The sequence below is a fragment of the Parus major genome, chromosome 1, assembly GCF_001522545.3.
Source record: "Parus major isolate Abel chromosome 1, Parus_major1.1, whole genome shotgun sequence".
NCBI lineage: Eukaryota > Metazoa > Chordata > Aves > Passeriformes > Paridae > Parus > Parus major.
Genome location: NC_031768.1, coordinates 14,067,696 through 14,083,104, shown reverse-complemented (window position 1 = coordinate 14,083,104; position 15,409 = coordinate 14,067,696). Strand labels below are relative to the sequence as shown.

Sequence of the window (15,409 nt, the reverse complement as noted above, 5' to 3'; positions counted from 1 at the left end):
TTCTAACTGTTTCAAGTAGGTGTTTCCTAATGAGTACCACAAGAAAGAAAAAAAGTAATATCAAAGGGAAATCCCTCAGTAGCAAATATCTGAGAAGATGATAGTACTGATGTAAGAGAGAATTAATCTCCAAACTGTGAAAACCAAACACCCTCTTCTATCAGTACACACTCTGCACAGGCATATTCTATTGACCAGTCAGTTCACCATTCTTTTGAGATCATCACATCCAAAGGATGATCTCTAACCCCTTCTCGTAGATGGAGCTAAGTATCAGGCAGATGTGAGTGTGAACTTCTTGCAGACTGAGATAATCTTCTCTGGATTTGCATGATCAGTCATAAAACAGCTCTCTGACAATATCACATTTTATACAAGGTTGCAGACCACGACTTAAACACTGGATCTGATGAATGTCCTCTTATAGGACATTTAGTATCATTCAAGGCTACTGGATGTGGCGTGTGATTAAGTTACAACTCAATTTGACGTGGAATTCATGCACATGCTTAGTTCTGCTTAGTTCATCAACATCCAAACTCACAGGCTCCAGTGAGTACTGTACCTACAACTCCTGTAGAAACTAAGTTTTCAAATATGACTTGTGACTGTACTACCCAAAATCTAGAAATCGGTATCACTGTCAGAACCTGATAAGCAATACATCAAAAGAAGGACAGAGGCAAAATTACTTCATAATAACATCACTGCTTTCAAGATGCCCTTTACTTTGCTGACCCTTCTGTAGAAAACTTTAGAGTGAACATCTGAGCATGCCTTAGATGTTTCTGTCAGATTCTCAGTAAGGTAATTACTAAAAAAACTTTTAAATGTTAAAAATAGAAATCATTTGAGAATAAATATGGAGCTAAATTTACATTGAAATATCTCTTACAGGAGAAAACCTCTTTAAAGCCTCACATTAAAAATTCATATTTCTCTGGGCAGTGCTTTAGTGAAATGACTAAAATGTTGCATTTACAAAATATTATTTTTTCCACCAAGTTTCCTGAAGAGAAAGACTCCGTTGCATCTTTAAAATATCAGGACCATTATGACACAGCAGGGTAAAAGCAAGAAAAGACTTAACACTCTTTCCTTCCAAATGGCGCATTTATGCTGTACATAAAAAATAAGTTAATGATGCAGTGTACACTGGGGTAATTCACTCAAATTATACACCATTTCTTTTAAGATTCCTGGTTCTTAGCACTTCTGCATTCCCAGAACCCCTTTGCATTGGTTTCTGTTTTCCTCTGCTCTTCAATTTATGTGTCTGTGCAGTAAATTCCAGATGTTTTTCTCCTGCTCAACTTCTCTGCCTCTCTTCAGGATAAAAAGGATTTATCAATCAGTATCCACAACTAACAATTCAGGTGAATATTATGTGACATGACTATCTTTTTCTTACTGTAGCCAGGGTGGGTTTTTTTTGTATTAAAACTTCTCTGTACATCTGAGTTTTCATTCAAATTGCCTGATGCATCTTTAATGACTCAGGCTTTTCAAAGGAAATCAGAGGATAATTTAATGGACAGAAATTATCATTAATTTCTATAAGGTCCAGAATCTAGAATGAAAGAGGTTTATGGGTCTTGATTGAAATCAAATATAAATTATTCTGATGTTGTCACTGAAGTGCTAAATATTTCCTTTCAAATAAAATGATCATAGAATCATAGAGTGGTTTGGGCTGGAAGGGATCTTTAAAGGTCATCTAGTCCAACCCCTCTGCAACAAGCAGAGTGGTTTTCTACTAGACCAGATTGCTCAGACCCTCCTCCAGCCTGACCTTCAATGCTTACAGGGATGGGGTATTTACCATCTCTTTGGGCAACCTGGTTCAGTGTTTCACCACCCTCATTGTAAAAAACTTCTTCCTTGTATCTAGTCTGAATCTAACATCCTCAAGTTTAACACCAATACTCATTATCCTATGACAACAAGACCTACTAGAAATTCTGTCCCCATCTTTTTCTATAAGTCCTGTTAAGTACTGGGTTCCAGGAAGAACATCCTCACTCTCTCAGACTGTCTTTCACAGATGCTCCTGCCCTCTCTTCACCTTTGTGACCCTCCTCTGGGTCCACTCCAACACGTCCATGTCCTTCCTGTGCTGGACTACAGCAAGTCCTTGAGTGCCACAAATAGCACTAAGTGTGTTTGAGTGATCAAATACATGGAACCACTAGCGTGTCAACTTTGAATTACATAAATAAATTAATATCAAACAGTTTATGTTCCAAAGGAGCTTTTTAAAAATACTGACCTACTTGTCCATCACTGCAATAAATTTATTTGCATTGTAAAACATTCACTTGTAGTTAGATTATAAAAATACAAGTTCTATATTTTACAAAACAGGAACTTGTGCTTATGAGGCAACATGTTATTTTTAAGGTGGCTTCAATATTCCAAATACACTGAATTCTTAATATGCTGAACAGACTACTTCAGGCTGGTTGATGGGTGCCATATATCATTGGATATAGTCTCCAACATGTTCTATATTTGAAATAAAAATTTACAATTATGACTTCTAATATATTTTCTTTGAATGATGGGGTGCAACTCCAGGTCCACTGAAGCAATTGAGAGCCATCTTTTTACTTAAAGAGGTTTCTGGATCAGCCTGCTTCTCCTAGAGCCATGCAGAGAACCTGTCTTTTACTCACCTGCTTCCTCCAGCTACTGTTCAGCTTTGGGGACATATTTCAGCTCACTCTTTATGTTCTGAATCTCTGACAAGTTGACAGCAGGACCTGGAAGTTTCTTAGCTCCTGGGAACAACTTCTTCTCTTTCTCCTCCTCTGTTGAAGCAGGAACATTCTGCATGAAAGGACACCAGTGACCTTCCTGCTGCAATAACAATCTCTTGCCCATGAGCATAGATCAGTTATTTGAAAAACATGAAATTATGTTTTTATACTAAAGGCATTGGAAAATGGGGTAGAAGCATGAAGAGATAGGTTATTTTGTAGGTTGTTGTCTAAAATGTCTAAAAACATTCTAAAAAAAATAGAAAATGCTCAGTGTAGAGGAATGAGGATTAGATGGGTAAGAATTTACAGTGCCAGGCAATTAGTAGAAAATAACTGACTGGAGAATCAAAAGCAACTCCAAGTAATTCATATTTAAGATGACAAAAAAGTAGAATTTTTCTTTTTATAATGTTTACAATTATTCATTTATTATCTAATTCCTTTCAGAGTTTCACAGTTGCCAGACACTTGGAGAAGAACATCATCATGCACTTCTGCAGCTCTGGATAAGAGCTATGAGAGTAGGTTACAGACTCCAAAGGCTCCATGCAAGATCACCATGAGTTGAAATTTAGCTTTCCATAACCTCAGTTACAAGACCAGAAGGGTTTTTGTTGTTTTATGTTTGAATCAGGGTAGTGCTGCTTGGCTATTTTGCTGACACTGTAAAAGTGCCAGTTAAATCACAGCAATTACACAACAGTGAGCAACTCAGCTCATTTCCCAATGGATCACAGTATTTCAGTCCTTGGTACCTCCTCAGCTGTACTATTGTTTCTAGGTGAGTAGAGCAGGTATTTTAGACCATTTCTACTCTAGACTGGGTAATGTTTTGAAGGAGTAGATTTCCAGACACGAGTTTACTGTTGTTCCAGCCTGCTGTGTATTTTATAAAGCTGGCATACAGGAGGAATCAAGTACATTTACAGATTAATTCATAGTTTACTACAAATAACTTCATGATGAAATTATTTTTTCATTTTAGATTACTCTGTGAAAGTCTTCCTGTGATGGGCTTTTTAGAGTTCAATCATTATTTAGATTTATTAGTCACCCTTTTTGAAAAGGTGTATTAACTGTCAACAGTCCATTCTTAATATTTAACTTAGTTTTTAAAATTCCAACATTACTTGTCAAATATTATTGGCCAGTAAACTCCTCAGTTTTTCTCTGTTGACTAATGGACTATATGCTAATCAGGAAGAAGACTTTGCAGTGTCAAGTAGCAAACAAACAAGGTATTGACAGAGAACTGACAATTTCTGGCATTGTCTTCCTATCTAATCTTTAAGGACTTTCTTAAGATCACCAGATATAAAAAACCAGAAGTGAGGACTATATATATTGGCTCAGTAGACTTGTATTATCTACTCTCACATTTTAGCCAATACAATATTAATATGAGATAATAATAATAATAGTATTTTACTATTGTTTTTGCAGGATCATTTCAAATCCAAGCCAGTAATTCAGCACCAGGTACTGTATGTACTGCCTGATACCTGGTTTAATGATCTAACATCCTGAAACAGTAGTAAAGCATAGCAAGAGAATAAGTAAATTGATACAGAAGCTGTTTGGAAGGATGCATAAAATTGTATCAGTAGTCAAAGATGCCATGAGCTTGTATTGTTTCCTTTGACAGTTTTCCTAGCTAATCTGAATAATCAGGGGAAACAAGCACTCCCTGAACCCTGTAGTATTTCTTAGTACATAGCAGAAACTGTGTAAAAAATAACATTTCAAGTCATGTGCAATACCATTCCTCTTGTAGAATAAGTGGTGCAAGCTTTGCCCACATTCTGGAGACTGTGCTCAGTAAATGGCTGTCAGTTTTCTCTTCCAGCCTCAGGTGTTTGCTATTTATGACCTCACTGCTCCCTGTATCACCCACTCCACGTGCAACACACAGCTCAGATTAGGCTATGGCCTTCAGTTTTATGGAAGGAAGCTTGTAGAGCGACTTAGATATACAATAAGGGTTAAAAAATACAAGCATGGGAATGCTCTGACTGAAGAAGAGTTCTTTCCTGTAATTCCTGCCCTCCATTTCTTTTCATGTTAACATGTCTGCTCCACTGACCTTCAAAAATATACATTCCTATCTGACCCCACCACCCCTTTGAGTAAGATCCATATTCCCCTCATCTCCTCATCAAGGCTTAAAAATACAGTGGAAAATGTACTGTTAGCAGTGATTATGCACTGTTAACAAAAGTTGTATTCATCTAAAACTGCTCTGAAAAATCATGAGCTGTATGGCAAAACTTAACAAGATGAGAAAATTGAAATGAAAAGTTCCCTGGTAGCATTTTTATTCTATTCCTATAACAAGATCTGTTTCTGTAGTGTTTAATCACATTGGTTGTTTGAATATTGACCATAAAACCTGTGCCAAGAACTTCCATAATGTCTGTTTCATATAGAGTATTCATGTAGCTGAGAAACAAAGCAACATTCAATTACCCAAACCAATGTAATTATCAGCACCAGTCATTTATTTTATTTCTTAAACACTACTAGAATTCACACATGCTATATTAATTTCTGCTTAATAACATGCACTCCTTCACCAGTTTAATTACTCCAGAGAGAATATGCTTTGATTTAATTCCAAGGGAGAAAGCCACAATGTACGTTCAAGGTCATTTTGTATGTCTATTTTTTAAATCTTCTTAAGAGCCAAGTCAGCCTAGATTTGATTACTTCAGGAAAGTTCTCTGTAAACAGAGCACTGTTTATACCAAAATATGCCAAAATTCAGAAAAAAAAAAAATAACCTGAGACAGAAAAGGAAGAATTGGCTCATACACAGCCTTTCCTGCCCTTGGCTGTGAGGAGCAGTGGGAGCTCTGGCCCAGCAGGATGAGTTCTCATGAGGGGATTATGAATCTAAACTAAGTAAATTGGCCAGGAAACAAGCACCCATCTTTTTTTATCTTGCTTGAATATCTACCACTACCTTTTCTTGCACTGCTGGTGTTAGGGTCTCATTTATTATTGAAGTTAATGGTAAATAATTTGTTTTAATATAATTCAGAAATAACCTTTGAGATCAATATTAGTTAAGGTATAAATTGGATTTTATATTCAAGATTCAGTGTTAAACACTTCCTGTAAAAGACAAGCATGAAAACACAGAATTCAGTCTAAAATGGAGTATTTTCACCCCTGGGTAGGTAAATGGGTTTGGAATTTCTGTTTAATTTAGAAATGTCTTCATATTCAATTTCTTCTTGTTGATAAACCTTCCAAAAAGTGTTGTGTTTGAAAACCTGTTCAAACACTCTTAAGCTGTAACAATAAATCACACCACAGGGTGACAGGTAGCAGCAAAGTCTTCCAAAGCCTTGCTATAACTTTTCCTGTGGTATCTCATCAGCTCCCATCTAGACAAATACTGCTGGTGAAATCCTGGCTTTCTCTCCTGACAGCAGATATCATCCCACTGGTGAAGCAGAGCTACACACGTAAACATTTATATTCCTATAGGTGCTTTGGCACCAAAAGCAGAACTATTTATACATGAAGTGTTAGTAAGTGGCCATTTATTCCCATGAATATCAGTGTTCAACTGTGGTACCTAAGACAGGTATGCAGAGCTGTAAGGTCACTTTAAAGGCTTTTTTCTTCTATTTTATGGGAGGGATTATCCTCAGGAAAAAAAATAAATCAAAAAACCTTTTTTGCTTACCTCCTCCACTTCTTCAGGTGTAAATTCTTTTCTTTTATGAGGGTGGCCTGCACCAGGTCGAAATGCTCCCATTGGGATGTTAATATTAGCCTGTGAGAAGGAAATTGAGATGCACATAATAGTGACTGATAAATAAAGATGCAGTTGGCAAATGGCAAAATTCAAAAGGAGTGGGACAAGCATATAGACATTATCATGGTTTCCAAGCACTTAATGCTTTCAATGCAACATCACACCACTCAATGTGTTCTCATGTCCATTTTAAAAAAAAAGTGAAAAAACAAACTAGAAAGCTTTTGAAGTTCTGCATTTTAGACTAATGCTTCCTGATTTCATTGGACATAAACAAATGAGTACTGGACACTAAAGTGTCTTTAGGCACCTGGGTCTGTTTCAGTTTGGTCAAACAGAAAGTGAGTGCCAAAAGCAACATTTAAGTGTAAAACATGCAAATCCTTCAATAACAACCAATCACTGAATGTGATTTTACCAACAAAATTTACTCACAGTTGCTACAAACTGAAAATACTTGAACCATTTCCAGCCCTGGCTTCTGCAAAGTCCCTCCAGAATGATACCCACACAACTGCGTCAGTCTCATCTTTTATCTGGGGCAGAAAGCCAGTGGCCATAACATAATTAGGGCTGATATCTTAAATATTTTGGGGAATAGAATGGTACAAAACACTGCTCAGGAAAGAGCAGCTGAAAAGTATCCATTTCCCAATGCAACCCAGCCAAGATTGTTTTAAAAGTCAAATGGCATGATCAACTAAATGCACAATTTATACTTATTCTTATCTCGTGATCTCAGAAGAGAAGCTGCTCCTAGGAAATGTCATCAAAATATCATGACTCCCACTGGTAAAACCAGGGGGCGAATCAGTAATGTTACAGAGCGGAAGCAGAAAACCTTCTAACAGTGAGCTCTGTTCTTGTCCTTTACCATCTGACTGAGCTGCACTAAATGAGGACAATCCCATCCTTCTGCTCAAGTTATGGTCTTGCAGATCGTGCCCCACCTGGGCAACAACAGGAAAACAGCCCACAGTTTTTAGTAACAACAGCTGTTCTGACAGCTGTAATCAAATGACGAGCAAATTAATGAATCCATCTGCCAAGAAGTTAATGTTTTTCCCTGTATTCTACTTACCTGTTTCCCATTATCTTATTTATGCAAGACGATGCTGTAATTTCAGTGGGGCTGACAAATATCTGCAGGGTCACAGACAACCAGGTATTTGTTTCATAAAGCTTTTTCACTGGGTATTAGTTTAGATATTGTGAAACTTTTCACCTGCACTTTGTAAGTTCCCAGGAGACAGGGCATTTTCAGCCTCACAGTTCCTAACTCATTATTTAATTTATATGTGGAAAAATCCCAGCTTTGCCATTTCTAATTTTAAGTAACTGCCCCACCAAGCTCTGGTATCTCCAGACAGCTTCGATTTTTGGAATGAGAAACTTCTCTGCAAATTACAGCTAGCATGGTCATACAAGTTTGCAGAGTTGAAACTTTAAGAAATATCTCTCCTTGTGGTGCACATCCTGAACTTGGACATTCCTTCCCCTTGGAGGCAGCCAAAAGCAGAAGCCAACATCCCAGGGAACACTACATCCCTTGAAATTCCCACTGTAATTGACAGACCAACTGTGACTAAAAGTGGTTCAGAAAGCAAAAATGAACCACTAAGTCCCAGGCTGCTAATTAAATTCAATAAACCACTCTTTGGTCTGCTTCAGCACTTTCCCAGTAATCTGTGTCACACAAAAGCACTTTGTACTTTTTTTATCTGCAGAAGGTACATTCACGTCAGAGTTCGGGCAAGAAGTATGAAGTCATGACATAAAAATATGATAAAATGAGCATCCTTTAAGATAAAGTTAAAAACTGCCTGCATCTGATAACACATACTGTGAATTAAAATATTTACTCTATGAAATGAAAATATAACATTTCCAAACAATTCCTGACCATAGGTACCGAAGTCTTGAGCTGTAAGTGCCTCTTAATCCAATGCTGGTCATGTCTCACAGATGAGCAGCTGTGTAATGGGAGGGCCAAATTCAATACACAGCACAGTCTGCAAGGGCTTGTGCTGTGATCAGCACAAGTTCACAATTTCATTTTAAAAATATGTTTTATGGCTTTTGTCACCTGTAAGCTGAGATGGAGATATGACCCTAGGGGATCTCCATCCAGTACAATGCTAAATAGGAAGTTTTTGGTTCCAGACACTGGAAATCCTAAATTATAATTGCTTTAGACAGGCTTTCTAGGTGTGATTGTTATGTTTAACCAAAATAATTATGAAAACTACTGAGTTTGTCTCTTCCTTTGTTTGAACAGCCTACCATACTGTGTGTTATTGCAGTTTTTCATACAATGATACAAAGGTATGTGCACTGATGTACTCTACCAGGGACCTTTTGAACAGACCAAAGGAAAAACACCTGTAAAAATGACATACTAATGTATTCCTGGTTTGTCTCAAACCACTATTATTCTTTCTGTGTAATAGAGAGAGGGTATTTAGGTTAGGTTACAACTGATATAGCTGTGCATGAGTTAAGGACTGTTACAGGTAAATCCTACACAGCATCACAGCCATTGCTGGCTGTCCAGATGGATGATTGAGTACTCTGGAAAGATACTTTTGTATAAATATATTTAATTAAAAAAAAAAAAGAAGGGAAGGGAAGGGAAGGGAAGGGAAGGGAAGGGAAGGGAAGGGAAGGGAAGGGAAGGGAAGGGAAGGGAAGGGAAGGGAAGGGAAGGGACAAATCCAGGAACAAACAGACAACCAAAAACAAACAAACAACAAAACCCTAAAAACCTCCTCCCCCTTACGTCTGGGGAAAGCCAAGAGTGTTTAAAGCTAGAATAATTTTCAGCCAGAGCTGTTCACAGCCTTTTACACACTGAGAAGGGGAGGTCAGCAATTGTTTCCAGAAATTAACGTACTTTGGTCTTCTGTTGTCCCAAACTACTCTTGGGGACCAGTTTCTGCCTTTAACACTCACATCTGTATTTAGCAGCTATTGGGAAGTGAACATTTTTGTCTATATCTAGTACATTCAGAAAAAAAGCCGTTTCAGACACAGAACACCATGAAACACTTCAGTTAGTGAGGTGCCATAACATTCCCATTGCTGCAGCATGATGTACATTCCCCAGGGCACGTCAGTCCTATTGTACCAGCACACAATAGCAAAGGATCATAATATATGAATCACAATGTATAAAAGTAATGTGACATTTTGAGTCATAGTTCTTATGCTCAAAGCATAATAAGCATCAATTGAAGTACAAGTCTCCCTACTAGAACCACCTTTGACACAATGCTTAATAGATATATTTTAAATTTTTGCTGTAATTTTTCTCACAATTCAAATTACCTTTGCAAAAATTAAAGTTTCTTAAAATATTAAACTTGGTGTTTAAATTTAATGTATTTTTTAAATTAACAACCTAGGAGCATTGTTTACATTTAGAAGTTGGAAGTCATCCTAGAAATAAAATGCAGCCTATCATTACATCTTGAAGAAAAAATGTAAACCAAAAAATTCTTTAAAAATGTTTGTATGTGTCTATGGAGTTTAAATGTAAAATGTAAATAAATACTTTTCAGCTATTAAATATCTATATTTTTTCATTAATCCTACAAATATTTCTATAGTCACTGTAAAAGAGAGATGAAAATTTGAACTGAGTGAAATCAAAATGCTGGCAAAATGGCATTTTTTTCTAATTTCAACAGAATTATAGTAGTTTGCATGCCTATTTCAGTAGAATTGATGAAGGTGATAAAGAGAATCTGCATTTTCACAGAGCCTTGCATCTTCAGTATGCTGCCGAACCCCTCAGTAATTAATCTTGATACTCCAATCCATTGCATTAGTATTATCTCAAGAAAACAGAGATCAAAGAAGACTTCAGAAATTCCATTTTGTGTTTCTCAGGTAAGGAAACTTGAACTCAATAAAATTTTATTGGAAGTGCATTTTGCAAAATACATGAGAATTCTGTAAGATTCTTCAATACAGAAGATATTTTCACCTTTTGACAAGAACCATTGATAACATGAACTAACACATTCTTCATGTTATTTCATAATGATTTCATAATGATGTTGAGATAATTCTCCAGCTGTTTCTTTTACAACTATGCAACAGTCAGCTCCATCCTTGTAAGCATATGCCATTAAAGAGATATGTGGCAGACAAGAATCTTTCAAATTAAAAGATCAACATTTCTCTCATTTTCCTTTGGCTTCTAAATAAAATGCTTCTTAAACAATTATTTGAAGCTGAGGGTTTTTCTCCTTAAGGAATGCAGACATGAAAAACTTCACAATACCCATGCTATCCTTTTAGCCTATAAATCCCCCAGCATTATATTGGCTTTGTGGAATATCTAATGGTTGCAGAAATTATTTTTACTTAACCTAACAGTTATGCAGATGCATTACCATGTTTTGCTTAGATGATCCTCCAATAGGCATAACCTAACACTGCAAAGACCATGCAAACAAGTGATTAACAAACCTATCTGATCCAGTTTTTTTGTCAGCTCAGATCAAAAGATGATCTCCAGGTCACACTTTTTCAGTGCTTTCATATCTACTAAGCTTTTAACTTGAACAGAATAACTCCATCTAGCACTCCTATGGTGCTCTGTCTGAATAAAATGCAGTCTGCCAAGCAATGGAGGTTGAGATTTATTATTTTATTATATTAAAAAGATAAATGCTATCTCTTACCTGAATGGCTTTGACATGTGATGCTGGTTGTTTTGACATTTTTACGACAGAGGCTTATCCCTGCAAGCAAAATTGGAAAGTGTTACAGGCTCTGACATTCTGATAGCTATGGAAGATAAGCTAGAACTTAACCCATGCTGCCTCTTGACAGGCATCCATTTCATCTGCCCAGCTCCTGTTTCCATCTTTGTTTCCAAGTTGCTTAGTTATTCCTTCTGATATCAGAGGGAGACAGAACACCTGAGCTTCACCAATTAATCTTTCATAGCCACAAATGAAGCTATCTCTTTCACATTAAAAACAATAATGAGTAGAGATAAGGAATCTCTCAAACCTTAAGGGAACTGTAAAATGAGTAAGAATTAAGGGAAGCTTTTGAGGATAAACAGTGTATGATTAGCCCTATCACAGTATGTATGTGGGAAATATTAGAACTTTCAGTTTAAGCCTTCTCCCATATAAAATGTAACACGTTAGAAAATATTGATAAATGCAGACATAACCATTTTCTGACTCATAAATCCTTGCAAACCTTTCATGCCTGTGGACTGAAAGAGATTATCATGGTCAAAGAGAAAAGCTCTCCTTGACAATTGCTAGTTCACAAAGTAGCCTCCCTTCAAAGTTTCAGATGATATAGTTCATCAATTTTCTTTATCAATAAGATCAAAACCAATATTTCTTCTATATAATTTTATGCAGGTGGAGAAATATGGACTGATACAGTATTAATATAGAATAGCAAAAGGAAATACACCAAAGTAAAAAGGAAGAAATTGTATTAGAAAATTATTTGAAATACCATCTCAGCCTTTCATTCTCTCACTGAGAAGTTAGATTTTAACTGGACTATGCTTTCATCAAAGTCTTGTTATTTAGATATTATGATATAAAGTAATGTAGTAATTCTAAAAGCTGAGAAATTAATTCACCAGAGAAGTCACTGATCACCACCAAACTACAGCACAATTCTGATACAGTTTTTAATTTTATATAAGAAGGGAAGTAATGAGAACAGAAATAGATGAATAGGAAAGAACAGTAGAAATACACTGAGAAATTAAAAGTGTGTCAAAGACTTGGGTACCCCAAAGATTGTAACTGCCACATGAGGCAGTCCCAAAAAAAACATATAGATAAGTTGTAGGTTGGCTTCAGCTTGGAATATCAGCAATATCAGCTTGAAATTGTATTGGTGGGACTGTCTAGAAGACTTCCTCCTGCATATTCTCACATCAGTTTTAAATCTGTGTATGATGCTGAGCAGGATGAAAAGTACAAATGACCTGCCATTAGAGGTCTCCCTCTGGTCACATCTCAGCTGCAAAAAGTGCTGTCCAAACCAACACAGCATTCAGTCAGAGGACAATCATGTTCATAAATTGCTTTGGGTTTAAATTGCTTCCACTAAATTAATAAATCAGAAAAAATCCCACTGTGCAAAATAAAACCAGCATTCTTTTAATGAGTTTTATATTGTGGTTTTATATATACAATCTTTAAATGAAAGGGAGTTTAAAAAACTTTAGAATTCACTTTAGGGGATGCAATCTCAGCCACTGACGTTCATGATAAAATTCAAACAGATTTCAAAGACTCAAAAAGATTTACTACACTCTGTCTCCTTTATTTTTGAAAATCTTTTTTAGGCATATAAATAACTGTTCTGTTGATCAGTGACTGTATTCCAAAATAAAACCAAAACAATCCCTCAACTGACTAGGAAGATAGGAGTCATAATACAGAATGTTTAATTAATTTTTTAATCAACTTCTCATCTTTCTAATCAGAATGAAAAATGGAAACAAAAGCACAGAAAAATAACATTAAACATTCTGAAACACAGTGGATCTACTTCCCAAACACTGTCACAAAGAAATTCTTGCTAAGATGTACTTCATCTTGCATGCCTGTGCATTGCAAAAACACCCAGACACACCGCTTGGGCCACTTAGAGATAAATGGCAAGGATTTACCCTGAAGCTCAGCTTTAAAACAAGCACAGCATCAGTGTTCCTCAGCGAGGTGCTCTGGGTTCACAAGCAGTCAGTGCTCGAAATTACTGCAATCAGACACCGGTTCCTAAAGACGGATGCATGATACAATTGTGTAGGATTGCTTTTGGAGGAGGTGATTTTCCTACCAGCCCGTGCTGTCCTCATTACCGCCAGAGAAATCAGGACAACAGCACACTACTGAGCAAAAATAGATCTCTGGCTCTTTCCCCTTCCCTCCCTTCCCTGAATTTCCTTACAGAGGAATACTGACCATCAATCACAGGGAAGTAAACCTTAGATTACAAAAGCATCCATTACATAAGTGATTAGTTAATTTTTATAAATTTCTTTGTTCTTTCACCATGGGTCTCAGGGAGAGAGTCAAGAGTGCTGCACTGATTGTATTAAGTTATTTTTGGTATTCCAATCAGTTCTGCAAACTTGAAAAAATCCCACTTCACCCTCATTTCCACAGCAGGATTTCATGTCTCTGGCAGGCAGAGAAATGCAGACACAAAGCCTGTATTCCCCGGTGTCTTTTTGGCCTCCCCACACCTTACCTTTTACCTTTTATGGGCTGCATGCTGAGCCAAACTTAGAAAGCAATGGCAACATTAGTTTCATTTGGAGCTGGTTTATGGCAGCCTTCCTTTGCAAATTCCCTCAATTTGCAATGAAAGTACTCATGAGCAGGACTACTTGTGAAATACAGGACTACTGCAGTGAAATAAATGAGTGTTTTGAAGCGAAACTTTGTAAAACAAAGGAACCTATCTTCTGTCTCGCTGCTAAAAATAATTTCTGACAGGGCTGCAGCAAGATAATAAGCTGATTTATTCAATTTGCTTTAAATACGATGAGATATCATAATGCCATCTTTTGTAATGCACACAAGAGATGTACAGTAGCACACAGACAACAGCAAGAGCCCTCCCCCTGCCCCAGCTGGAAGCTGCCCTCTCCCCCCACTGTATACACGGCATCAAGCGCAACGGGCATTTCGGAGACAGAATTGCAGTGTATGATCTTATTAAAAGGCTTTGACAGGAACTACACAACTGTGAGACCCAGCCAGTAAAATGAAAGAAGAGAAACCCCTACTCTGCAGCCTTCAGCCTGTTACACGAAAACTTACTACAAGCTCTAGGCAAATGTGGTCACATTTTCCCTAATACATATACAATAATCTTCTCTACAGTTGCCTGTCAAGCTTAGTGAGAGAAAGCTCTCTTACATCAAAACCATAATGTAATATTTCCCTAACTATAATAAACATATTATAATATATATGAAAACAATAACCATCTGCCTATGTACTACAATACTCAAACTCATACACACTTATGAGTCATGAGGTATTCAAGTGACTTTTTGTTTTAAATCTTTAGATTCCCACAGACTATGAAGCAATAACAATCTGTTCTGAATACTCTGATACACTGCATGAGACATTAAAATAGGCAGAAACACACTACTATTGTAGTAAACTCAAAGCAATTACTAAAGAGTTTTCATGAGGGTCTTTCAAGATTTTAATTGACCCCTTCAAGATTAGCTAACTTATTTACTTATATAAAAAAAGTTCCAAACCGTCAAGTGAGTATTCACACCTCCTTTTGATGCTGAAAGAGGTACCTTCTTCTAACCAGCTGAGGTATTGCCTGTGACCCTTTTAATGTGTCTGAAATAGCTCCGATGCTTTCAGCCTGGACGGCACTGAGTGCTGCTCCAGGCTGGAGTGGGACTCAGCAGAGAAGCAAAGTGTAAAAGGGAATTCCTGTCATAGCTTCCAGTTGTTCTTCCTAAATATAGAGTTTGATTCACCCTGTAACTTGGTCCCCTGTGACACTTGACCATGGTAAAAGCAGGGCTCAACTGTCAAGCAGGAGGTGTTGAAGGAACACACCTTTAGGTCCTTTTCCTGCCCTCCCTCTCCCTGTCATTCCAGGCTTTTCCCAAGTGCCGGGTATACAGCGGTAGTAGGTAATAACACAGAACTCCTCCCATGGCATTTGGGGCAGTGTGTGGCTCCCTACGCCACACCGGAGAAGGAAATAATTATGGAGACGTAATTATGAAGAAGTCACCTCGGAGGAACTATCTAGGGGAGGTGAATGACACAGGAATGTGACCCTATTGCTGCTGCTTTGGGAGCAAACTCACACAGCAGCTGCCCTGGGGTGTCGGCAGAGC

General features: G+C 37.2%; 1 protein-coding gene across 6 annotated transcripts in view; it reads right to left on the bottom strand.

The window, feature by feature from the left end:
• SMPX (small muscle protein X-linked) overlaps window positions 1–14,971 on the bottom strand; it is a 39,902-nt gene extending 24,931 nt beyond the window's left edge. For 2 of the 6 annotated variants that reach the window (XM_015636470.2, XM_015636489.2), the window contains exons 1-4: window positions 14,827–14,970; window positions 11,220–11,279; window positions 6,457–6,546; window positions 2,676–2,829 (exon numbers count right to left, since the gene is read on the bottom strand). In XM_015636470.2, the coding sequence (XP_015491956.1) occupies window positions 2,689–2,829; window positions 6,457–6,546; window positions 11,220–11,258 (270 nt within the window). In that variant the 5' untranslated portion in view covers window positions 11,259–11,279; window positions 14,827–14,970 and the 3' untranslated portion in view covers window positions 2,676–2,688. Of the gene's footprint in view, window positions 1–1,082; window positions 1,327–2,362; window positions 2,506–2,675; window positions 2,830–6,456; window positions 6,547–11,219; window positions 11,280–14,806 lie in introns of those variants that run through there. The other 4 variants (XM_033512311.1, XM_033512308.1, XM_015636498.2 and 1 more) reach the window with 4 other exon arrangements.
• Between the last annotated feature and the right edge of the window lie 438 nt (window positions 14,972–15,409).